The 27,114-nt window shown below is 41.6% G+C and overlaps 2 protein-coding genes across 3 annotated transcripts in view; one reads left to right on the top strand and one right to left on the bottom strand.

The window, feature by feature from the left end:
• The window catches only part of rnf216 (ring finger protein 216), a 52,903-nt gene that overhangs the window by 11,193 nt on the left and 14,596 nt on the right, over positions 1–27,114 (top strand). Inside the window, exons 7-12 of the mRNA XM_060943042.1 lie at positions 10,575–10,736; positions 10,827–10,941; positions 13,312–13,448; positions 13,908–13,958; positions 16,079–16,216; positions 19,227–19,454. Of these exons, the coding sequence (XP_060799025.1) occupies positions 10,575–10,736; positions 10,827–10,941; positions 13,312–13,448; positions 13,908–13,958; positions 16,079–16,216; positions 19,227–19,454 (831 nt within the window). The remainder of the gene's footprint in view (positions 1–10,574; positions 10,737–10,826; positions 10,942–13,311; positions 13,449–13,907; positions 13,959–16,078; positions 16,217–19,226; positions 19,455–27,114) is intronic.
• On the bottom strand, positions 1,322–25,930 carry LOC132900766 (uncharacterized). 2 transcript variants are annotated; one of them, XM_060943044.1, is made up of 3 exons: positions 25,546–25,930; positions 2,457–2,739; positions 1,322–2,199 (listed from the first exon to the last, which is right to left on the bottom strand). In XM_060943044.1, exons 1-3 carry the CDS (start codon positions 25,710–25,712, stop codon positions 1,555–1,557), a joined length of 1,095 nt encoding a protein of 364 aa, XP_060799027.1. In that variant the 5' UTR covers positions 25,713–25,930; the 3' UTR covers positions 1,322–1,554. The 2 variants fall into 2 exon arrangements, with proteins under 2 accessions (XP_060799027.1, XP_060799026.1); XM_060943043.1 differs by lacking the exon at positions 25,546–25,930 and adding an exon at positions 3,044–3,365.

Raw genomic sequence — 27,114 nt, 5'->3', positions numbered from 1 at the left:
CAGTCATTTTACTGTCACAGTTGCGCTTTCCACAGATCACCTTTCACAATTGTGCATAATTGCCTGATCGCAGTTATTTGAACTAATCACAATGAATTGTTCAGTTTCCATGTAGTCAATAAACTTGTTCATTCATGTTTAAGATACACTCACTGGCCACTTTATTAGGAACACCCATACATCCACCTGCTGTTTGATGCAGTTCTCTAATCAGCCGATCCCTTGACAGCAGCACAATGCATCAAATCATGCAGATACAAATCAAGAGCTTCAGTTCATGTTCACTCCAAACATCAGAACGGGAAAAATTGTGATCTCAAAGACTACGTTCAGACTGCACCCTGAAACGACCCATATCCGATTTTTTTGCCCATATGCAACCTGTATCCGATTTGTTATTGACAATCTGAACGACACAGATCCGATTTTTTCACATGCGACTCAGGCCGCTTGGATATGCGGTCCTAAATCCGATGCATATCCGTTATTTTCACATGCGACTGCAGTCTGACCGGACAGGTCGCATTCATGCGACCTACACGTCATCAACAAGAGACAAACGTCACTATTCTGCGTTGGCTAATCCCGCCTCTTTGGTGGAAAACAACAACATTTGTACAGTTTTCAGAATTTAAATAGACTTTTATAGAATTGATCAAGCTAATGGTGGATTTGGTAGGGACCTGGATGTTGATCTGTTAGCCTGATTAAATAAAACCGTTTCTATAACTGATTTATAACTTAAACCATCCTGTATTACAAGATTATAAGATTGTTCTGGAAATTTCCAGTAATTTGACACCTTCGGTCTCATTAATCTGCTGCCCACATTAATCAGATTATTGTGTGAGTTCCGCCGCCGCCACAAAAACCACATCGCCAGGTCTCGCCTCATCTCCATAGCAAACTGCACTGGTGTTTCTGCACCTTGAGCCAGCGCTGAGAGAAGTTGCAGAATTCAGCTGGCTATAAACAGTCTAAATAAATATTTATAAAAATGTAGAAAAAGTTTATGACAGATTTTGCCTACTGCTTGCACACCATTTGCAAAACTCGGCTCATAGAGTCAAAACTCTACACACAAGCCAATTATACTCAACACTTGGAAATAAACCCTTCACATTTATGCCATAATGACACTCTGCTATCAAAACCTAAACTATACAAAAAAAACCTAACAATCCTTTGTCGAAATGTAACTCTGATGACAAAACACACAAACTTGCACCAAATGATAAGACAGTTCAGCTCAACTGTAACACACTAGTCTACTTTACATAAAACAATCCACTCTTTCAGTTTCTGTGTTTTATTCAGCTCCACAAAGCAGATAAGGCACATAACAACCCCAAAACAGAAATATTCAATGATGTAGACTCGAAAAGCCTTCAGTACATAAACTACTGTAAAACAAAGTAAAAATAAAAACCAAATGAAACAATAGTAGGCCCACTACACAGAAGCACTTCAAAAAACAAAACAACAACAACTTTACAAAAGCACTTCAAAAAAACAATTATGGGGCCTGCATTTTACAGTACGTAAATAAAACAATTATGGCGCCTGCCTTCTGTTTGCGTCTGGCCACATGACCTCATCTACATCGCAGGCAATATCCTCCCTTGCCAAGCATCGGGGGAAGTAGGCTCTGGAGTGCCTTATCCATGCCTGTATTGCCTGGACATCAATGTCTCCGCAGGCCTGGTTCATTGCCTGAAGAAGAGGCACACGGGCATGTGGCTGATGGTCATACACACGCCATCTCCAGGCAGAGAAAAACTCTTCTATTGGGTTTAGAAATGGCGAGTAAGGGGGCAAGTACATTACATCAAATAGGTTGTGGTTGTCGAACCAGTCACGGACCAGAGCAGCCCGGTGGAAGCTTACATTATCCCAGATAACAACAAACCTGGGCTGGTCTGGTCTGTCCTGCACAACAGTGAAATGAAGTGCATCTAAGAATGCAATGATGTTTTGGGCGTTGTATGCACCTATTTTACAGTGGTGGTGAAGTAACCCCCTAAGACTTATGGCAGCACACAATGTGATGTTTCCACCACGCTGCCCAGGGCCGTGCACAATTGCCCTTTGCCCAATGATATTGCGCCCCCGACGTCTGTTCTTTGACAGGTTGAACCCGGCCTCATCAATGAAAATAAATTCATGTATTTGGTCAGCTCCATCCATGTCCAGGACTCTCTGTAAGAATAGATACATACATAATTACGTAATACAGTCATACATAATACTAATTTTACGTAATTACAGTATGAATAGCATATACTCAAAGTGCACAACTACACTACAACATGTGTGGAACCATCCCACCCCACCCAACAGTCCACCACTTTATGAATATACCTACTGCACAGCTCCAATTTCTGCTGTCAGTGGACTGACCCCAATTCTGTATTACTGTACATTATACTGTAACTGTAAAAGACAACAATACATACCTGAACATATGTACGGCGAAGTTCCTTAACCCGGTCCTCATTTCTTTCAAATGGGACTCGGTACAGCTGCTTCATCGTGACACTGCGCTTCTCCAAGATCCGGCGAAGAGTTGATATGCTGACCTGATTGACATTTTGAAATGTCCCTTGGTCAGCCAGGATTTCAGCTCTGAGCTGGTGGAGACGGATAGCATTGTTGGCTCGAACTATGTTTACTATTGACATCTCCTGTTGAAGGCTGAAGATGCGTCGACGCCCACCCCTATTTGGTCTTCTGGCCATTCTATAGAAATATGCAGACAAGTTTCATGGATTGGATTACTCCTTTTCACTGTATATTCCTCGTACTGTGTAATTCTGCACTGCACTGTACTTACTGTAACCTTACTTACTGTAACTGTATTGTACTGTACCGTACAACTGTAACATGTTACAAGAATACCACCTTTGCTCAAAAAGGAGACTCATCCACAGTGCAGTACAGTAGCTTACGTATATGTGATGTGGCTGTGTGGTACAGTATTACAGTACAATTCTACACAATACATTACTGTAGATGCTATTTGAGAAGAGAATCAAACACATACCTGTTTTCCAGCCGGAATGTCCTTATGACGGAGGCCACCGTGAAGCGGCTGAGGTTTGGGTGGACTCTAAGTCCAGCTTCCCTCATTGTCAAACCATGGTTTACCACATGGTCCACCAATGTTGCCCTAATGTTATCCGATATTACATTGCGTTGACCTCTTACTACACGTCCTCCTCTAAGTTGTCCTCGTCCTCCTCCTCCTCTCACTCTAACTCTGCCTCGGGCTCTCCCTCCATCCATGCTTGCAAAGTTCTCCAAAAGGCTTAAACTGGGGCTTTTTTGTTGCTGACTAATTGGTGTTCAATTTTGAAGGTATGGGTTTTCAGGTGTGAACCAATGTTTAACCAATCATCCAATGTGTTTTATTTTTTGGATATATGTGTTTTCCAAATGGTATGATGAGACATCATTTTTTAACGGAGTGTCTTATGAATGAAAAAGTGTGCAGTGAACATTTGCAAGTGTGTTGTATAAGGGACAAAGTGTGTTGCTGAATTGCTACAACAGTGTTAGGCAGAACTTTTGTTTAAGGTATGGCACATTTTGTTTACAGTATAGCAACAAGAACTTCAAGTTATGCTACTTTGGTTTAAGCACTGGGCTTTAGTGTCTAAGCAACAGGCAAAAACTGTAATATGACGAAATAAATATGTGCAAATTATTAAGCCTGAATTAAGAGTTTGGTAATACAGCGGCCGTATCCCAAATGACTGCCTACTGAAGCTCGAGTGCACTATATAGAGTTTAAAAATCCATTACTTCCTAGTAACATGTAGTGCACTTATATAGAAATTAGAGACATTTAGGAGTCAACCCTCGTTACCAGGCTACACGTTTTCATTTCAGTTCAGAAACAAAAACACACACGAGACCTCACACTTTAACACTAACCAGATAATTAAACAAAAAAAAAAATCATTAAACTTGAAGAGTGTGCTTTTTTTTGTTTACGTATTACGTAGATGTGCTTATTACGTGTCAATTTGCGCATGCGGGACACTTTGGGGTCGTTTTCCGTTCATATTGGAGATCGCATACAAGTCTCATATAATTGGTAATGTGAACGGCCTAACAAAAAAATCGGATTTCACAACAAATCGGATATGGGTCGTTTCAGGTTGCAGTCTGAACGTAGTGAAAGTGTGACTTTCACTGTAGCATGGGTGTTGGTTTGAGTCAGATGGACTGGTTTGAGTATTTCAGAAACTGCTGATCTCCTGGGCTTTCCACACACAACAATCTCTAGAGTTTACACAGAATGGTGCGAAAAACAAAAAAACATCGAGTGAGCGACAGTTCTGTGGGTGGAAAGACTTTGTTGATAAGAGAGGTCAGAGGAAACTGGCCAGATTGGTTCGAGCTGCCAGGAAGGATATAGCAGCTCATTTAATCACTCTTTACAACCGTGGTGAGAAGAAAAGCATCTCAGTATGCAACAGCAGAAGACCACATTGGGTTCCACTCCTGCAGCCAAGAACAGGGATCTTAGAATTAAGAACAAGTTTCTATTAAAGTGGTCAGTGAGTGTAATGAAAATACTGGTCATAATATTTTAATTTTTAAAGAAAGCTTTGATCTATGAACTTGTGTAACACTAATATTTAGTGGTTTTGTAGTTGACCGGATTTAGTACATCAAAACAAAATAATACTTTATCAGAGGTGCCAACACATTTATGGTTTAGCCGTAGAATTTGATTTTTGGCCCCTTGGTGCCGTGATACAAGAACATCTCGAAAAGCAAAAGGAGCACTTGGGCCTAACTTGAGTAAAATTCACGAGAAAAAAGAGGAGACGGTGTGGGACATCCTTCGTTTACTTTTCTGTTTATGAACGTGTGAGTCAGAGTTGGAGGAGTCAGCTGTTTAGGAGGCTCAGTTAGGAATTAAGATGTGAACAACACGTTTAGTTCAGGTAGCACTGACTTTCATATCATGCCGATTGTACTGTTTTTAATATCGGCACCCCTGCCTTATTTTATTTACGTCGTTCTGCTATAGAGCATTGTTCAGTAATATGCTAAACAATGCTGCGTTTCAGTAATATGTTTAATAAGTTTTGTTGTGTTGCATGTCAGCAGTCTAAAAAAAAAAAATAACAGGTGACAGACTTTCATCAGTTATTATTTTATCTTATCAGGCGTATCTAATCAGCAGTGCAAGTTTATATATTCTGTAGCGAATAAATAAGAATACTGTAATTCTACCATAGCGAGCCTGAATTCTCAAATCTGATTGGTCAGAAGGTGCATTAATTTTTTTGTAATCATGCAGCTGTGACAGTAGTTCCGGTTATCAAATGAACAGTAGGTTTGTAGGAATATGCTCTTATTTGTTATAACATAACACATCATCCAGTGTTGTAGTTGAGTCACTAAACTCCGAATCCAGTCTCGAGTCCCCAGTGTTCAAGTCAAGTCCAAGTCATTAAGAAAATTTCGAGTCGAGTCCGAGAACATGGCCCCAACCACACCATTTGACGGTGGCTGTTGCTGCCTTTAAGTGAAAGCGTCTCTGCTACTGTGTTGGACTAACGTTACTGCTTGACCGCCCCATTTTAGTTAATAGACGACAGATAAAAAGCTTGTTCATCACTCAGAAAGCCCCGCCCACTATTAACAGGGCAAATAACATGAGAGAGGGTTAACACTAGCTAGTTCATCGGTCAGCAGGCAAACCCCGTTATCAACAGAGCGATGAACATAGCGTGTCACTTCCTTCTCTGGGTGGAGTCTTACCAAATGGCGATTGAAGTTTGAGATTGTCCCCATCGCCTCCTCGATAGTTCTTCTACATATCGAACACATAGCAGTGCATTTTTTCCCCCACTGCACAAGAAGTCTGTATAAGCGAAGTGGACAATCCTAGGGGCTTCTCTCCAGGCATTTTAGTGCCGTTAACGTTAGTTTGTTCCTGAACATGACGTATGAACAGGTGAATGTGCATTCTGTTTGTCAGGGAGTGCAAAGTATTCTGTCAGAGATGGTTGGGAGACGGATGTAAGTGCAGAAGGTGTGTTTATTAATACAAATGAAGGCAGGTAAACAATGCAGAACGGCAGGCAAAATCGTAAAACGGTGAAACAGGCTCGGCTGAATCAAAGACGAGAAACAGGAAAACGAACAAGGAAGGAAATAAGGCTTGGTAATGTGTCAGCAACACAACTCCATACGCCTTAATCCTGTGCATGTGCAAGTTGTTTATGGCATGCGCGCTGTCCGGAGCGCGCCCGAGAGTATCTGATACATGTACCGAGGCGCACAGGTGTGACACTCTTGCACGAAATTAGTACAAAAATTAATGTAGATGTAAATATCTTATGGCAAATTATTATGGCATGTTACAAAAGAATAAGGGGCGGCACAGTGGTGTAGTGGTTAGCGCTGTCGCCTCACAGCAAGAAGGTTCTGGGTTCGAGCCCCGTGGCCGGCGAGGGCCTTTCTGTGCGGAGTTTGCATGTTCTCCCCGTGTCCGCGTGGGTTTCCTCCGGGTGCTCCGGTTTCCCCCACAGTCCAAAGACATGCAGGTTAGGTTAACTGGCGACTCTAAATTGACCGTAGGTGTGAATGTGAGTGTGAATGGTTGTCTGTGTCTATGTGTCAGCCCTGTGATGACCTGGCGACTTGTCCAGGGTGTACCCAGCCTTTCGCCCATAGTCAGCTGGGATAGGCTCCAGCTTGCCTGCGACCCTGTAGAAGGATAAAGCGGCTACAGATAATGTGATGAGATGAGATAAAAGAATAAAGAAAAAAATCTGAGTCCTCGTCTCCAATTTACGAGTCCGAATGCAGTTAATGTCCGAGTCATCAGTACTCAAGTCAAGTCACAAGCCCTTAAAATTAGGGCACGAGTCCTGGACTTAAGTACAACAAGCCTGACATCATCAAAACCTAGTAATGAACTGATAAACAAAACCACATTTTTTTAACACAGAAAAGCATATAAACATTGATACAGTGACGTTTTCTATAAGCAAACTAAGAGAAAAGGTGATAGAGGTGAGGGAAAGACTGTTTATAACTGCTATAATGTAAGTGACAACAGAACTAACTTGTATCATGGAAGCTCAACCACATTAAGTGCACCTGTTTAACAGCCATTCAACGAAGGTGAAGCTATTCACTGAGTCTGAGGCGGATAATTGTTTTAGTATAAATACACAGGTGATTTATTTTTTAAAAATTGTATTAAAAAAAACCCAACCCCCTCATTTATTTCAAACTACAAAAGCTGTAATAAAGGCGCGGCGGAGACTTGTCACTTATCTATGCCGACTCGCATAAAATGCTGTTTTGAAATAAATAAAATAAATCACAATTCCGCCTTTATCTTTGAATAGTTTTAGACCAAACTTCGGAGCATCTTTAGTGCTTTTAGGAACAGTATTTTTCTTTCATAATTTGTAATTCTTCCTCACTTACGGTGACGAAGCAATTGGCCACCATTTTGCTGAGTTGCTCGAGGTGATTAATCGAGAAATAGTCCGAATTTCTCGACCAATCGGCGTACACGATTTTCTGTAATCACCTGTGTATTTATACTAAAAACTATTAAAAATATACATGATGTTCATTAACATATTTAAAAATGTAATCATTGGCAAAATGTTAATATTGTGTTTTGTTCTAAATATGTTTTTGGGTTTGTTTGTTTTTTTTTTTTCTTCTCCTACCCCAGAAGGGGAAGAAAAAAAAAAATCACCATAGTTCATACGGTGCCTAAAGCTCTTACTCAGGACTTGATAACAATGTTGTTTTGACATTCAGGAAAGTTGATTTCTGTACATTTAATATTTCAATTAATTACTTAGTGTGTAGTGTGAATGCGAATGCGTCTCGATGCGTCCCGGACAGCAATGAAGGACCAACTAATCGACCGTGTCATTGCCCTCGCTGGAAAATATGTAATGCTGAATGTTCGAGCTTGTTCTGCTAGGCTAATGAATAAAGACAATATAACATGAGTGACAAAAGCAGCTGCTTTTCATGGCTTTGGTCATCATCTTATGTTTCATGAGCAGACCACGTGATTAAAACGTTTGAAAAAGTCTATAAAGTTACATGAGACCTCATTTGCGGGGATATTTCTGGCTGAAAATAAATGCGGTGGAAGATGGATGTAGTAAATGTGTGCGACAGTATGTTTTCCAGTGGAAACAAAGTGTGAAATCCAGTCATAAGTGGTCATTGAAGACGCATTCATAATGCCAGCTCTGAACTGCTGTGTGTTTCAGCTGTCCTCTTGTGATCTAATCACCCAGGAAACATATTAATGGCAGACGGGAACGTGGCCTACAGTCGCAGTCAGAAGTTTACGTACACGTCCATGAATGTCATCATGAACATGAATATACATACAAGGTCGAAAATATATGTACAGCAACACCTAATATTTAGTTAAATGTCCCTTAGCAAGTTTCACGTTGAAAAGATGCTTTTGGTAGCAATCAGCAAGCTTCTGGGAGAATTCTGGTTGGATATTTGATCAGTCTTCTTGGCAGAATTGGTAGAGTTCAATTAAATTTGTGTGTTTCTTGGCACAGATTTGACTTTTAAGAACAAATTTTTAATAGGGTTGAGGTCAGGACTCATTTTAAGATTAACGTTAGCCCGATTTATCCTCCACAACCAGCTTGTGTTTGTTTGGGGTCATTGTCCTGTTGGGTCATCCAATTGTGTCCAGGTTTCTGCTGGTTTGAGGTTATGAATTTTGAAGTAGTCCTTCTTCATTATTCCATCCACTTTGTGCAGTGCACCAGTTCCACTGGCAGTGAAACAGCCCCAGAGCATGATGCTACCCCCACCATGCTTAACATTTGGTACAGTGTTCATCTGTACCTCTGGTCATTGTGGCCAAACAACTCCATTTTTGTCTCATCTGACCATAAAACTTTTCTCCAGAAGGCTTTTTCTTTGTCCCTGCGGTCAGCAGCAAAGTTTACTCAAGCTTGAAGGTGTTAATTTTGGAGCAGGGGCTTCTTTCTTGGACAGCAGCCTCCCAGTCCAAGCTAATTTTAAAACTCACTTGGCTATAGACTGTGTTCCAGCAGCTTCCAGTTCATGGCAGGTCTGTGCCTTAGTGGTTCCTGGGTTGTTCCTGACCATCTGAACCAGTTTCTTCTCAGCCGAGGGAGACAGTTTGGGTCTTATTTCAGCATGTTGGCTTGGCAAAGTGGCTACGCCTCCCAATAACTTGTAATTATGTACAGCTGACTGAACTGATTATCTTGGAATCTACATTTGTTTAGAAATGGCTCCACTAGACATTCCTGAGTGTGTAAATCTAAGATCCTCTTTCTCATATCTGCACTGGTCAATCCAATGAGTGCTGTCTATCAAACCCTTTTTATCCCCCACTGGCCGAAAGGCCCAAAGGGGGATTATGTCCATCCATCCGTCCCTCCCTCTCTCTCTCCATCCGTCCATCTGTCTGTCCGTCCCTCCCTCCGTCCCGGGAAAGTTGCTCACCTTCTGAAATCAACTCCTCTCACAATTGTCGGAGGAATTTCAGGAAACTTGACATGATTCTTTGTTATATGTCGTTAATACACATTGCAATTTCGTTCAGTTCAGTCGTATTTTACCAGACTTATGGCCTTTGATTACCAAACTTATACTTTGACATTTTCATGAGGGTGTACTAAGCACTTATAGCACAGATATAGTTGCCAGCGGGGGATATTGTGCTCTCAGAGCACTCTTGTTATGTTGTGTACAGAGAAGCTACCAGTTGTAGGCAATCATGATCACTAACAGGAAGTAAAGAGGCTTTGGCAAGTTAAAAGACTTTTTGGAGCTTTCAGCACCACTGAATTAATAATCTAAGTGGAAGTATGTATATTCCTGACCATGTATGTATAATTGTGACCCTGTATTGATTTCAGAAAACCCAAAACAAATTATAACTTGTGCATCAAATTCTTGTTTTTTTTTCTATTAGGTGTATGTTGTACAACCATTATGCTACAGAAAAAGAACAGTTCAAAGAAATCATTGAAAGCCCGATATTGCCATGACATTATGTCCCTGTATGTAAACTTCTGACCTATACTGTAAATGTGCTACTGTCGGCAAAATGCTTGCGAATATGTTGAAGTTCTGACATGCTGATTAAATCTTACTAAAATAGACTTCCTTTCGGGGCGGCACGGTGGTGTAGTGGTTAGCGCTGTCGCCTCACAGCAAGAAGGTCCCGGGTTTGAGCCCAGCGGCCGGCGAGGGCCTTTCTGTACGGAGTTTGCATGTTCTCCCCGTGTCCGCATGGGTTTCCTCCGGGTGCTCCGGTTTCCCCCACAGTCCAAAGACATGCAGGTTAGGTTAACTGGTGACTCTAAATTGACCGTAGGTGTGAATGGTTGTGTGTCTCTATGTGTCAGCCCTGTGATGACCTGGCGACTTGTCCAGGGTGTACCCCGCCTCTCACCCATAGTCAGCTGGGATAGGCTCCAGCTTGCCTGCGACCCTGTACGGATAAGTGGCTACAGATAATGGATGGATGGACTTCCTAAGTGTTCCAGTTTTTTCTTCTTTAGGAAACTGAGAACTATTTCGATTATTCGAAGTTAGAACGTGTCGGCCCAGAGGTTGCAGTGCAAGCTGCAGAAATGCTGATGGGAGACTTCAGGATGCTGAGCTGCCAGGATATCAAATGGGCGCTGAATTGCCTCAAAGGACACTATGCAATCACCCGCAAGGTACTGCTCACGTCTGGCTGTCAACTTTGCTCAGGTTTGTTGTACTTGGTGCTTTAAAGCAATGTGTGATTTCTTGCTTGTTTGTTCCAGGCCTTATATGAAGCCCTTAAGAAGTGGCAAGAAAACTCTACTGATCCCTCAGGGAAGAGGAAGAAAAGGAAAGAGCCAAATGAACGAGTCTTTATCAAATTCAAGTTTGAGCAAGGTGAATACACTGACATTTCTGTTCTCTTTACGATTTTTTTTTTTGAGGTTTGTGAGGTGGCCTGGGGAAAAACCCTTCATGTGGTCAAATTATAACATTTTTCTCCAATGTAGTCTACAGGCTTTTCTGAACTGATGCATGTTTTACTTTTGAATACATCTCAGACATAACCAGATTGCTGTCATTCTTGTTATTACAGTTGTGAAAATACACTGAAAGACGCTCTGCCTACTTCTACAGTTATAACTTAAGCTTCTTATGAAAAAAAACCAGCATCACTGCCAATTTTGAAAGAATTATAAGTTTACAATGGCAAAAAACTTTTTTTTTTTAAAATCACACTGATTGATTATCAGTAGGGCAGCAGTGATTAGTCGACATAATAGATGCGATGTATTTAATACATCATTTACTCATCCACTAGGCATTTAACGATATATCATGCAATGATGAATCGCGATACAAATTTATGACAAGTCAAACTGATTAAATGAAGAATGAATTATGGATTATCAGGCTGTGTAATCTCTTCATTTTTCCTAGCTGTAATTGTGTTGTTTAGACATCAGAAGATAGATAGATAGATAGATAGATAGATAGATAGATAGATAGATAGATAGATAGATAGATAGATAGATAGAACAAACTTTATTGATCCCTTTGGGAGGGTTCCCTCAGGGAAATTAAAATTCCAGCAGCATCATTACAGAATAAACAGAGAATAGAAAATAGAGAAAACTTCTAAATAAATTAAGTATTAACATGTACAAATATAAAAAATAAAATATGAAAAACGTCCAGCAGGAGAGGTATTGCACATTGTCCAGTATTACTTTTTGTCAGGCTAGGCTACTACTCCTTCCCTTCCCGTCCTCTGTCCTTCTGTTACTACCCCCCAGAGAGGAGTTGTACAGTCTGATGGCGTGAGGGACAAAGGAGTTTTTAAGTCTGTTCGTCCTGCACTTGGGAAGGAGCATTCTGTCACTGAACAGGCTCATCTGGTTGCTGATGATGGTATGCAGAGGGTGACTAGCATCGTCCATGATGTTCAGTAGTTTGTCCATAGATCTCTTCTCTGCCACCGTCACCAGAGAGTCCAGCTTCATGCCGACCACAGAGCCGGCCCGCCTGATCAGTTTGTCCAGCCTGGATGTGTCCTTCTTGGATGTGCTGCCCCCCCAGCACACCACGGTGTAAAACAGGACACTGGTGACCACAGACTGATAGAACATCCACAGGAGTTTCCTGCAGATGTTAAAGGACCACAGCCTCCTCAGGAAGTATAGCCTGCTCTGTCCCTTCCTGTACAGGTGTTTGGTGTTGTAAGTCCAGTCCAGCTTGCTGTCCAGCCACAGCCCGAGGTACTTGTAGGAATCCACAGCCTCCACCTCGACTCCCTCGATCAGAACTGGTCGTGACCTTGGTCTGGACCTCCCAAAGTCAGTGACCAGCTCCTTGGTCTTCGAGGTGTTGAGCTGCAGATGGTTCCTATTGCACCAAACAGCAAAGTCCCTCACCAGGCTCCTATACTCCTCCTCTCTGTCGTCCCTGATACACCCCACTATGGTGTCATCAGCGAACTTCTGAATGTGTCACATCTCCGAGTTGTAGCAGAAGTAGGGTGCAATAACTTACAAATGCGGGAATGCACATGACTTCAACCCAGGCGGAAGTAGCACAGCTCTAATGCAGCAGGAAAATGCACACACGCGCACGCGCACACACACACAAAAAAAAAATCTAAAATTGGAAGGAGCTGTTTAGTACAAATAGATTTAACAAGAAATCGGAGCTCTCTTTTTACAAACTGCTGAAAGATAAGAAAAGAAAAGAAAAATGGAGGGAGTACAAATGTTCATAAGTTTCTTAAAGACCTATTTGTTATTAATGTTTTAATTTTTAATAAAAGGAATGTTTTGGTTAATAGGCTATTATATTTTACTCCAGTCTTTACAAATGTGGGTGAATAATTATTGTTGGTTATTAAGAAAATGAAACAAAAGGGTTATTATTATTGTTTAACAAAATTAATATTCAAGTTGATAAAGAATAGGAAAATAAATGTTGCTGGGTTTTTTTGTAATAAAATTTTCTTCGTGCCTATTATCCAACAGCTGTAACGTACACTATGGGTGTGATGGTCAAGGTACCCGCATACCTTTGGCTGTATAGTGTGTTGATTTCTGTTCCTGGTTGGAATGTAATGCAGTTATAGTCATTGGAGGCAGCATTGATGTTACTTTTGCAACACAAAGCACAGTGTGCAAACTGTGCAGAATTCACGCACAGAGATTTATGGTGACTTACAGACCACCATACAGTCATCTAACATGAGCCGGGTGAATACTATGACTTGCTCTTATGTTCCAGGTTCCTTCAAACTGGAGAGGAAAATGTACTTTCTAGAGAAAAACCGGAGATGGTGCAGGAGCTTTGACATGCCGCTTGATCCTTCTCTACTGAAAGAGCTTCAGTTTTATGAGCAGAAAGCAAAGGAAATGGCTGAGGTACTTTTTAAATGGTATTTTAAAAAAAAAACACCAGATTTTCATTTCCGCTTTGCTTCTACTATCGGATAAGCACCAGTGCAAAGATTCTGTGAAGGAAGTTGTTTATCATGAGCTGTATTTCAGGATGTGTGATATATGACAGCAGGATATCAGATTGCACAAAGATATTGTCATGATGCACAATACATATCGAGATATTTTAGCTCTGCTGACAAAGTATTGACAAGACAGCAGTGCCTCATTAAAAATAGATGTGTGTATCACATCCTGGAAAACAAACGGAGGAAAAATGAAACAGTTGGTGTGAGAAGTTTGCATTTAGATTGTATTGTCCAATCGGATCCATGTGCTGCGGGAGAATAATAGTCAGATCGGTAATACTGTAGTATTGTGATACCTGCAATCATTTCAAAACCATCTATGGAAGTGTGGTGTGTGTTTTAATTTTGCTTTCAGCATGAAGATTTCCTGCTGGCGCTGCAAGTCAATGAGGAGCAGTATCAAAAGGTAAGCCTGTCATGCCATAGTTATACATTTGTTTGTCTACTATTTGTCAAAAAAAAAAGTCTTCCACTCTGTTGTTACACAGAAAAGTAAAATTATATGCATTAGCGAGTGTTGTAGTTTGCATTCAGTGATCTAGCTGCAAATATTTTATATATATATATATATATATATATATATATATATATATATAAAGCAAAATACATCTTCAGTGTTCTTTAAAAGAAATGAAAGAGCTGCTCGGCTATCATGTGGTTGTGGTTTTCAAATCCCTTTTTGGGGTTTAAGAGCTTTAAGCAGCTAGAGATGAGATGAATAAAGATTAATACAATTAAACAACATGCAACCTTCATGTTAGTATTAACACTATACTGTTTTAATGTTATGGTAAAAATTTATGGTGTGATAGAAATGAAACTGAAAGAATTTGGTTACTCCCAACCAAAATAGTTGCAAACCTCGTCGAATTTTGTTTATTGACCCCCTACTCCAGGTTCATAGGGTTTCTTCAAAAGCAAGAAAACTACTGTTACTTAAAAAAAAAAAACCTAGCTAGAGAAGTATGGTAGCTACTAGCTCTCACTCCTATACTGTCCACTATAACCCCAATTCCAAAAAATCTGGGATGCTGTGTAAAATATAAATAAAAACAGATGCAATGATTTACAAATCCTTTTTGACCGATATTCAACTGAATACAATACAAAGATGAAATGTTTAATGTTCAAACTGATAAACTTGTATTATTTTTTGTAAATATACATTCATTCTGAATTTGATGCCTGCAATACAGTCACCTTTTCTTTTAACATTCAGTAAGTGTTTGAAAACTGAGGACACTCATTGTTGAAGTTTTGAGCATGAAATTCTTTCCCATTCTTGCTTGATATAAGACTTCAGTTACTCAATAGTTCATCGTATTTCGTGCTTTATAATGCACCACGTGTTTTCATTGGGAGGCAAGCAGGCCAGTTTAGCACCTGCACTCTTTTACTACAAAGTCATGCTGCTGTAATATGTGCAGAACGTGGCTTGGCACTGTCTTGCTGGAATAAGCAGGGACGTCCCTGAAAAGATGTTGCCTGGATGGTAGCATGTTGCTCCAAAACCCGTATGTACCTTTCAGCATTGCTGGTGCCTTCACAGATGTGCGAGTTCCCCATGTCATGGGCACTAACACACCCCCAGACCATCACAGATGCTGTCTTTTAAATTTTGCTCTGGTAACAATCCAGATGGTCCTTTTCCTCTTTCGTCCGAACGATACGATGTCCATGATTTCCTAAAACAATTTGAAATGTGGACTCGTCAGACCACAGCACACTTTTCCACTTTGCGTCAGTCCATCTCAGATGAGCTCAGGCCCAGAGAATTTGACTGCGTTCCTGGATGTTGTTGATTTATATGGCTTCCGCATTGCATGGCAGATGCAGCAATGAACTGTGTGTTCACCGATAATGGTTTTCAGAAGTCTTCCCGAGCCCATCCTTTATACAGTCATGCCAGTTTTTAATGCAGAGGAATTGAAGGTCACGGGCGATCAGTGTCGGTTTTCAGCCTTGTTTCTTACGTACAGAGATTTCTCTGGATTCTCTGAATCTATGGATGATGATATTATGGATTGTTGATGATGAAATCCCTAAATTCCTTGCAGTTGTACGTTAAGAAGTGTTGTTCTTAAACTGTTGGACTGTTTGTCCACTCATACCCAGTCATGATACGATCACTTGTTACCAGTTAACCTGTTTACCTGTAGAATGTTCCGGACAGGTGTTTATTTATTATTATTATTATTAAATTTTTTTTTTTAACATTCCAAAACTTTCCCAATCTTTTGCTGCCCCTGTCCCAAGTTTTTTGGAATGTGTTGCAGGTATCAAATTCAGAATGAGTGTTTTTTGTAAATATACAATCAAGTTTATTAGTTTGAACATTAAATATCTTGTCTTTGTCTTAAATTCAATTGGATATAGGTCAAAAAGGATTTACAAAACATTGCATTCTGTTTTTATTAACATTTTACACAGCATTCTGACTTTTTTAGGATCGGGTTGTAAAAAAAAAAGTTTTTGGATAAATTGTTTGTGTTCTAGCTTAGTCATTTTTGGTCGTGCACTTTTCAGGATGGTCAGCTGATCGAGTGTGGCTGCTGCTGTGGGGAATTTGCTTTTGAAGAGATGACTCAGTGCAGTGATGGCCATCTCTTCTGTAAGGAGTGCCTGGTGAAGTATGCACAGGAGGCCGTGTTCGGATCAGGGCGGGTAAGCTGTGAGCAAAAGTCGGGTATAGTCTGATCACAGAGGCATTAAATTTCCACTGATCTACTATAGGCACTATTAAAATAAAAACAGTATTTATAGCAATGCATGGATGAAAGCTCAAATCTGATTGGTCATAAGCTGTGCATTATTTTTATGCCTCCGCCACCGTAAGGTGCAGGAGGCATTATGTTTTCGGGTTGTCCATCCGTGTGTGCGTCCGTCCGTCCTGAAACCTTGTGAACGCGATATCTCAAAGGCTAATGAAAAGAATTTCACCAAACTTTCACCATTTGTGCGCTTTGGGACAAACATGAACTGATTAGATTTTGAGATCAAAAGGTCTAAGGTCAAGGTCACTGTGAGGTCAAATGTCTGTCCGCAAACCTTGTGAACACAATATCTCCAAGGCAGATGAAAGTAATTTCACCAAACTTTCACCATTTGTGCATTTGGGGACAAAGATAAACTGATTAGATTTTGAGATCAAAAGGCCTAAGGTCAAGGTCACTGTGAGGTCAAATGTCTGTCCGCAAACCTTGTGAACACAATATCTCCAAGGCTGATGCAAGTAATTTCACCAGGTCAAGATTACTGTGAGGTCAAATGTCCATCCCCAAATCACAACTTAATAAGGCGTGTAGTCTACCGGGCGGAGGCATCCCCATCGACGCCGTTGGCGTCAAGTTCTATCTAGTTTGTAAAACGACTCGGACAGTAGTTCCAACTGTAACACGAACAATAGGTTAATTAATACGTTATTACATTTAACAGTCATTCACCGAAGGTGAAGTGAATATTGGTGAATAATAATCAAGACGAAGTCGAGGTTATTATTCACTGATCTTCACTGAGCCTGAGGTGGGTAATTGTTTTAGTATAAATACACAGGTGATTATTTAAAAAAAAAAATTAAAACAAAATTGTATTAAAAAATTTTATTTCAAACTTCAAAAGTGGCATGCAAATGTAATAACGGTGTGGCGCAGACTTGTCACTTATCAACGCCGAGTCACATAAAATACTTGGTTTTGAAATAGATAAAATAAATCACAAGCCCACTTTACCTTTGAATAGTTTTAGACCAAACTTCGTAGTATCTTTAGTGCTTTTAGGAACAGCATTTTCTTTCTTAATTTGTAATTCTTCCTCACTTAACGTGACAAAGTGATTGGCCGCCATTTTGCCGAGTCGCTTGAGATGATTATCAAGAAGTAGTCCAATCAGTGCGCACAATTTTCTATAATAACCTCCATATTTATACTAAATATAAATGTAGCCTGGGCGGCACGGTGGTGTAGTGGTTAGCGCTGTTGCCTCACAGCAAAAAGGTCTGGGTTCGAGCCCCGTGGCCGGCGAGGGCCTTTCTGTGTGGAGTTTGCATGTTCTCCCCGTGTCCGCGTGGGTTTCCTCCGGGTGCTCCGGTTTCCCCCACAGTCCAAAGACATGCAGGTTAGGTTAACTGGTGACTCTAAATTGACCGTAGGTGTGAGTGTGAATGGTTGTCTGTGTCTATGTGTCAGCCCTGTGATGACCTGGCGACTTGTCCAGGGTGTACCCCGCCCTTCGCCCGTAGTCAGCTGAGATATGCCGCTTTTCCACTACAAACGCGGCTGAGTTGGGCTGAGCCGTGCCGTGCTGAGTCGAGCTGAGCGGGGCTGTTGGAGTTGCATTTCGACTACAACCGCGCTGAACCGTGCTGGCTGGAAGTGGGTGGACACATTGGGTGGAGTTGGCGAAAGTGGGTGGACGTCACGTGATGTCGTTAAGCAGCGCAAACAGTGACATCAGTGAGCTTTTAAGCGGTAGTCTCACAACCCGAATAGTAAACAATAAACATGGAGGACATGGAGTCGTTAGTGTTGCTGGTCTTGGTGCTGTGGCTTGTTGTCACCGACAACGCGGACAGATACTGGCAAGAGCGTATAGATGAGGCGAGGCGCATAAGGCTTCAGAAATTCTCGTAATTCGTAATTCTTCTTCTTCCGGGTTTGCGGTGTTTACAGATCCCAGCGCGCTCGCGGGGCGTGTGTGGGCATGTGAGGACACTCCTCCTCACCAATCAGTGCACAGGGGAGTGTCTGCTCACGCCTCCAGCCTCACTCGGCACGGTTTGGCTCGCTTCAGCCCCACTCCAAAACGGTGCGAGTTTTAGGGGCTAAGCAGGGCTGAAGCGAGCTGAGTCGTGCTGGTTTTTGGTAGTCGAAACGCGAGCCGTGTCGGGCTGAAGTGAGCTGAAGCGAGCTGAAGTGAGCTGAAAAAGGGTAGTGGAAAAGGGCCAATAGACTCCAGCTTGCCTGCGACCCTGTAGAACAGGATAAAGCAGCTAGAGATAATGAGATGAGATAAATGTAGCCTATATAATGTGTTTTAATACGTTTGTTGTTTCTATAGTAACAGTGTATATACAGGGATGAGTATGGCAGACACATCACATGATCTAATTTAAAATGTTTTGTTGTTTAATAAAGAAAATCATATAAACTCGTTGTTGTGAATTTTTCTTATTGAGTATTTATGGACAGAGTCTGGGTTGTAAGAGGTTTGTAACTCGCAGTGCTTTAGTGTGTGTGTGTGTGTGTGAGAAAGAGATAGATTTCATGAAAATAATGCATAGTGGTTGACCACAGTTTAACTAGAACATGACTGAAACTGAAAACATTGCTTGCCATTACAGAAATCACCTTAAAAGCAAAATTAAATTCTGTTTATTCTCAGCTCTTAGAAATCCCCCTTGGTTTTTTTTTTTTGTTTTTTGTTTTGCAGTGAACGTGTTTTCCGCATTCTATCTTAAAAACATGTCACTTTCAAACTTGCTGGTGTTTTTTTTTTTTTTATTTCTGCCGAAAAATGAAACCTTATTGATTTTAATATTTAAATCACTCCACCTTTGTGAATAAAACACTACAGTATTGCCAAAGTTGTCGAACGCTTCAGCGTTCCCTCTCCCTGACCCTGTGTTTGCCAGGTGACTGACAGGGTTTAACTGTAAGCTGTGTGTTCTGTGTTACAGTCGGAGCTGAGCTGCATGGAGGGCAGCTGTACCTGCTCCTTCCCCACCAGCGAGCTTGAAAAAGTGTTACCAGAGAACATCCTGTGTAAATACTACGAGCGGCAGGCTGAGGAGGCCGTCGCCGCTACCTGTGCAGACGAGCTGGTCAGGTGTCCGTTTTGTAACTTCCCTGCACTCCTGGACAAAGATATTTCTCTGTTCAGCTGCCCAAATCCCCGCTGCAGAAAGGTTAGTGTGTACAGGAAACTTTTCTTCTGGTTGAACGGATGTGATAGTGACACAAGGCTGCACAGTATCGACAAAAAAAAATCATTATCCAGTGGTGCTTGAAAGTTTGTGAACCCTTTAGAATTTTCTATAGTTCTGCATAAATATGACCTAAAACATCATCAGATTTTCACACAAGTCCTAAAAGTAGATAAAGAGAACCCAGTTAAACAAATGAGACCAAAATATTCTCATCTCATCTCATTATCTCTAGCCGCTTTATCCTTCTACAGGGTCGCAGGCAAGCTGGAGTCTATCCCAGCTGACTACGGGCGAAAGGCGGGGTACACCCTGGACAAGTCGCCAGGTCATCACAGGGCTGACACATAGACACAGACAACCATTCACACTCACATTCACACCTACGGTCAATTTAGAGTCACCAGTTAACCTAACCTGCATGTCTTTGGACTGTGGGGGAAACCGGAGCACCCGGAGGAAACCCACGCGGACACGGGGAGAACATGCAAACTCCGCACAGAAAGGCCCTCGCCGGCCGCTGGGCTCGAACCCAGGACCTTCTTGCTGTGAGGCGACAGCGCTAACCACTACACCACCGTGCCGCCCGACCAAAATATTATACTTGGTAATTTATTTATTGAGGAAAATGATCCAATATTACATATCTGTGAGTGGCAAAAGTATGTGAACCTTTGCTTTCAGTATCTGGTGTGACCCCCTTGTGCAGCAATAACTGCAACTAAACGTTTGCGGTAACTGTTGATCAGTCCTGCACACCGGCTTGGAGGAATTTTAGCCCATTCCTCCGTACAGAACAGCTTCAACTCTGGGATGTTGGTGGGTTTCCTCACATGAACTGCTCGCTTCAGGTCCTTCCACAACATTTCGATTGGATTAAGGTCAGGACTTTGACTTGGCCATTCCAAAACATTAACTTTATTCTTCTTTAACCATTCTTTAGTAGAACGACTTGTGTGCTTAGGGTCGTTGTCTTGCTGCATGACCCACCTTCTCTTGAGATTCAGTTCATGGACAGATGTCCTGACATTTTCCTTTAGAATTCGCTGGTATAATTCAGAATTCATTGTTCCATCAATGATGGCAAGCCGTCCTGGCCCAGATGCAGCAAAACAGGCCCAAACCATGATACTACCACCACCATGTTTCACAGATGGGATAAGGTTCTTATGCTGGAATGCAGTGTTTTCCTTTCTCCAAACATAACGCTTCTCATTTAAACCAAAAAGTTCTATTTTGGTCTCATCTGTCCACAAAACATTTTTCCAATAGCCTTCTGGCTTGTCCACGTGATCTTTAGCAAACTGCAGATGAGCAGCAATGTTCTTTTTGGAGAGCAGTGGCTTTCTCCTTGCAACCCTGCCATGCACACCATTGTTGTTCAGTGTTCTCCTGATGGTGGACTCATGAACATTAACATTAGCCAATGTGAGAGAGGCCTTCAGTTGCTTAGAAGTTACCCTGGGGTCCTTTGTGACCTCACGGACTATTACACGGCTTGCTCTTGGAGTGCTCTTTGTTGGTTGACCACTCCTGGGGAGGGTAACAATGGTCTTGAATTTCCTCCATTTGTACACAATCTGTCTGACTGTGGATTGGTGGAGTCCAAACTCTTTAGAGATGGTTTTGTAACCTTTTCCAGCCTGATGAGCATCAACAACGCTTTTTCTGAGGTCCTCAGAAATCTCCTTTGTTCGTGCCATGATACACTTCCACAAACGTGTGTTGTGAAAATCAGACTTTGATAGATCCCTGTTCTTTAAATAAAACAGGGTGCCCACTCACACCTGATTGTCATCCCATTGATTGAAAACATCTGACTCTAATTTCACCTTCAAATGAACTGCTAATCCTAGAGGTTCACATTCTTTTGCCACTCACAGATCTGTAATATTGGATTACACGTGGGCCTTTCTGTGTAGAGTTTGCATGTTCTCCCGTCTCTGTATGGGTTTCCTCCGGGTGCTCAGTTCAAGAACGTGTGGTTAGGTGAACTGGCTCCTTTAAATTGTCCATAGGTGTAAATGTGTGTGAATGGTTGAGAGAAGAAAACCTCTATAATAATCCAGTAGAAGGCAGCAGGAAACCTCTACTCTAATCTTCTCTCGAAACTTTGACGGCTGGAGCGATATGCCAGAGAGATACGTCCACCATTTTTAAAAATTTGGGTGCTCAAACTTGTTAGCCGGCACCAGCGGACACTGATTCCTGTTATTTCTTCTTTACCATCCTTTCTTCTTCATCATCTTCTTTCCGGGTTCCCTTGTGGTGGAACTTGTGAAGAAATTGAGCTTGTTTATCACCTGTATCTTGTCTCTGCTTAGAGTCTTATCAGAATCTGCTGCGGTTGTGCTGTAAAACTGTACAAGTGTGGTGGAGCAGCAAGTGATGTCTTCTAAATACACTGATAACGCTGTTACTTTCTTACACTATATTCACTCACAGCAAAAAAAAAAAAAGAGACATCAGTCATTAGAGGTGCGACAATTCAGTTTTTCCACGATACGATTCGATTCAAATCACGATTTTGACCTTTCGACTTGATTTGAATCACGATTCACGTTTTTTGCCCTCTATTTTATAACTGATGCAAATCATTGTCAATATTCTGTTAACTGTCAGCCTAGAAATGTAGAGCCATAAAAAAAAAAACAACCAAGTCGTGTTGCCTTTGGAGTCTTTATTCAGACTCCAGTCACTCCATTGACTTTGAATGTAACTATGAATGTATCACAGTTCAGCCATTTTTGGCACATTTTAATTTTCAAACCGCAAAACACTAAGAAACAAAAAAGCAACGAAAATTTCATGACTTTTGTCTCAATCTTTTAAAACACAAAAATACACTTGTGTTTAAAGTGAACACCGCCTCTTGATACACAACATTAATTGTCCAGAGAGTACAGAAGGCACTGAGATTGTAAGAAATGCCACCAAACTGGGCTTTGAAAAGCCGGTGGCTTCAGGAATTCTGAGTCGTCCGCCATGTTGTTCACAAAGCAACGCGTGATCTTGCGAGATTGCTATAGCAACCACAAACATGGCTGCGCTCACATACAGCTCCGGATACCGAATCGAATTTTTAATATCAAAATTATGCCGTTTTGTCGAAATTTGTTATGCATTTAAGGTTGTCAGGATGAAATGAGGTATTGTTAGTGAATCGTGATTCATTACATTTTAATCGATTTTTTTTTTTTTTGAACCGCGGATTGAAATGGATCGATGGATAGGGGATCGATTAATCGTCACACCTCTGTCAGTCATCCAGCTCACGATGTAGTGTCGCTAATGTTCTCGTTAGTCAACAGTTTGCGATAACTTTAGTTAGGAAGCTGCTGGTATTTTGTATTCTTGTTTGAATAGGTAATCAAAACAAGAGTCTGGTACAGTACCTGTGCTGTCCACGCTGATTAGAGTTCACCCTTAAATAGTTTCATGCCTTTATCTTGTTACTTGCCTTTTGCATAAACGAATTCTACTAGTACTAGTACAACAAGCGTATGAGGACAGAGAGAGGGCGAGACAGACTCCACAAACGAAAGCATATGAAATGAAAGTCATTCAATTTTCCTTTTTTCCCTTTATATTGAAATCAACTCTGTTTAAAAGCGAAGAGGTACTCAAGACAAAACAGTCAAAACTGTTATAGGGAGCTCGTACGTAGTCTCAGTACTCGCAGCTTATTGTTTTTAGTGAAACAGCCTCCATGGACAGATATTAAAACTACTTTAACCCAATTCACATTACATATCCAGAGCCAGCGCTGTTGAATTCTCTATTCTGATTGGTTGGAAGGTGTTGATTAGTTTTCTTTCTCAGCAGCTGTAAGGCAGATTACAGGTTTATAATAATTTATTGCTGTAATACATGATCATTTCGGTATGGAGGATGCACCACCTCATTTAAGCCAAGCAGTAAATTGATTAGAAAATGTTATTTACCAAAAAAAAAAAAGTCTAATCATTGTGAGGGTGAAGCTTTCTGTAAGGAGACATTAGTTTAATATGTAAAGTAAGGAGTCTGAACTCTGAGGTCAAGCTGTGAAAGGTTTCCTGCCATAGGAGAGTCTTCAAGATGGAGGGCTTTGCATTTTGCGGTTTCTGGATTGCCTTAGAAAATTCCAATTTTCTTTTTTTCACTTCCACAAAGAGAAAAAAAATGGAGAAGGTGATGAGGGAGCAAGTGTTTTGTAGCTGTTAGAACGAAAGTGATAAAAGGAAGTAAATTGTTTCAAGGACATTTCACAACGTGTGTGTGTGTGTGTGTGTGAACTCATAAATAACCTAATTGTGATTGTTAGAAAATGGCGGTTGTGTAGGAGGAATAAAACACCTTGAAATACAGGAATAAAGCTCTTACTTAATCAGTTTATAGTCAGTTATAAGTGGGGAAAAAAATCTCCAAATTGTTTTGCGTGTACTTTTACGGTTGCAGCAACACGGGACATGTTAGAGACATAGTAAACATTGTTGTGCAGAAACACTGAAAAGCATTTGAAGAATTTTAAGCGTGTGTGTGTGTGTGTGTGTGTGTGAGAGCCGTTGGCTTCTGCTGTTTTCTCTGAGCTGTGTGTGGGAGGCATTGTCTGGAATGTAGCAGGCAGCGTTAGGAGAAAGGGAGCTGTCTCCGCATCACCGACACTGCATTAGCAGGCACTTAATCAAACCAGTGAAAACCAGAAGAATGCTGGGAAGTAGGGAGTCTTAATGCCTTCACATTTGTCCTCCCACGCTGTTACTTTCCCTCCTTTTCATTTTGCTATAAACATTTCCATGACCATCTTTTTTTTTTTTCCCCTCCACTGGATGGCAGTGTTGATCCATCATGATGGTGAGTGTTGCCTCGCCCAGCGCCACAGCTGCCTCCGATTACACGCTTCTTCCTCCCCCAGCCCTTCACTCCAACCACTCCTGTAAGTTCACCCCCAGAGGAGGAGGAGGAGGAGGAGGGAGAGAGCAGGGAAAAAATGAGACATCCTCCCTCCATCAGCATGGTCCTTGGCCAGCTACAACTGGTCGATTTAGTGCTATCAGACCAGACCTCCATTTTGTTGCTCTTTGGTCTCTTCCTCTTCTGTGTGTCACAGGACAGAATAAGAGGAAATGGAGAGCAGCAGGATGGCTTAAGTTTCATCTCCCGACCCACTTTCTCTTCCTTTTTCTTCGCCTTTTCTGGCCTCGCTTTGTGCCATACTTGTCAGCAAAGAGCATTAAGTGCAATGAACAACAGCGAGCTGTTCAGCTAGATCTGAGTCATATCCTCTCACTCACCAGAAATATGCAAACTGCACAGAAAATCAGAACTGAATGTGTTTGCCTTCTTGAAGTTCCTGACCCCGACAAGCTACAGTGTTTCAGCCACATGTGCTCATGTTAAACATTTTTAATAGGATCTCATTGCCCCGAACAGAGAGGAGGAGGTTGTTATTCTTCCTCCCCAGATGGTTTGACTGTCTGTCGGATGAACACCCTGATCTGTCATGGTCCTTACCCAGACACGTACGCAACGTAAAGGAGTGAGCTTGAACCTTAGCCTCATTGTAAACTGCTCTCTCCCTGAACTGTGGCCTTCCTTGCGCTGTAGATGAACAAATGTTATATAACTGGCATACTTTCGCTGCCTATAGGCCCGCCTCTTCTATCTACTCCAGGCCCCTGATTGGCCAATGCCAGAACTTTCAGATTTGAAATGCCCTGCAGTTCATGGGTGCCCCAGATATTTTTTTTTTTCTCTTTTGCCTTTTTCCACTCGTTTAAAATGTATACGTATTAGATTTTGTACCCTGTTTAATCTTTGTTCTACTTTGAACCCGCACTGACTGGGGAAACAGGTAGTGTATTAACTCTTTAAATGCTTCACCAAACAACCCCTAGAGGCTGTAGGTATAACCTTTTTGTAAGGGTGAATAAATAGACTTTGGTTTTGTTAACCTAAACTGCTCTGCAGTGAAATGAGACACTGCCGGGGGGAAAAAAAACCCCAAACCATGTGCTCCTTGGCCCCCACATTGCTAAAAGCTGTTATAGCTTGTTCTTAAAATGTTTTTAGCCTTTCCACATGAGCTGCCTACCTTTTAAAGGCAACATTGTGTGGTTCTGTAGGTTGATGATGAGGTCTTGAGACATGTTGCCTAATGATGTGCATGGGGTTTTGCCTTGCCCCAGTAATCCATGAACAATGTGAACCTAGCCCAGGTTCAACAAACACACGAGCGTCGACAATGAAATACACCTTCATTTTCGTTTTCTGTCATTTTCTACTTCAGCAGTTGTATGTGGGGTGTGTGTGTGTGCGCTGTGTGGTTATGTATGTGCTAGTAGGTGTGTTGAGCGTCCCCCAGGCTGCTCCAGGCCAGCATTTTTACAGAGCGAGCGAGCTGACTGCAGCAGCAGCAGTTCCCCAATCAGATGCGCTGCTAATGTCTTCTTCTGCCATATAAGGTCTGATGCTGCTGCCTCTTTTTCGCTGGCTAGGGGAAAACACCACAGAAGAGCAGAGAGACAGCATGCTTTTGCATGCTGAGCAACTTTAACACATTGTGTACATTGATTTCAGGCTGCCAGAGTTCGGAATCCTATTAGAAGGAGACCCATGTTCACTTCACACGAGCGGTTTCCATGTATCCCAGAGTGCTGAGACGGACAATCAAGGTCATGATTTCAGCAGCCTGAGCAACCTGAACTATATCCTCGCTTTATTAGGGACTGCTTTGTACATGCTGAGGCCAGACGACTGATCTTTACTTACAGGAACACGTAACTGAAGCAGTAGCCCGACACAGTGTGTCTCGAGATAAAGGTTTTGCCATTCTCTTCAGGTTTAAGAAAATCAGTTGAATCTCTTTTTTTTTTTTAAAGAGAGAAATTACCACATGCCCACATCCTGTGTGGTCAAGACAGTTCCTGTCATTTTGATGCTTTAGGAGTGCTTGCGCTGTAATAAACACTGCCCTTCATTTTCTCATTTTACCCTTATCTTGCGAGGCAGCTTTTGGTTTTGAGTCATGATCAAATTTGCCATGTGGAATTCCTCAACATGCCAGTGGGAAACTTGCAGCTCAGTAGTTTTCCACTAACGATCTGTGAAACTTCTGAAGAACATGTGTCGGTGAGACAAAGTCGGAGAAGTATTTTAGACCGAGACAAACAATTCTCTCAAGCTAATGGGCCACTGGAAGCTGGAAAACATCCCTGTCAAAGCCAGAATTTAAACATCCAGTGTGTGGAACACGGTAGAACTCGTCTGACCAGGAAATAAGAAAAGTTCATGGAAGTGGAGAATCTGAGACAGGTTTGGCTCCACCCCATCTCCAGCACACTCTGAACCATCCAGGAAGTGCCTGTGCAGCTTAGAGGTGTGTTTCTTCACCAGTGTGATGTCACTGCTGTATTTTTAGTCATACTATATAAGTAAAGGTGCCAGAATGCTAATGACTCTCAGACAGTCAGCCAGGTTTGGTGTAGTAATCACCTCCTTCATACCGCTGCACTGCACAGAGCACAGTTGCTGGGCAGAACAGTCTCTGTATTTTACCCTCAGTAACTCATCACTGTTTTTGCACTCAGAGTGAATGAAGAATTATAGCAGCATAATATACCTGAACTGACACTAATTAGATTTTCTCTCTTCTTCAAATATA

The sequence above is a fragment of the Neoarius graeffei genome, chromosome 16, assembly GCF_027579695.1.
Source record: "Neoarius graeffei isolate fNeoGra1 chromosome 16, fNeoGra1.pri, whole genome shotgun sequence".
NCBI lineage: Eukaryota > Metazoa > Chordata > Actinopteri > Siluriformes > Ariidae > Neoarius > Neoarius graeffei.
The sequence above is the reverse complement of the archived record's forward strand: the minus strand, read 5'-3'. Positions and strand labels throughout refer to the sequence as shown.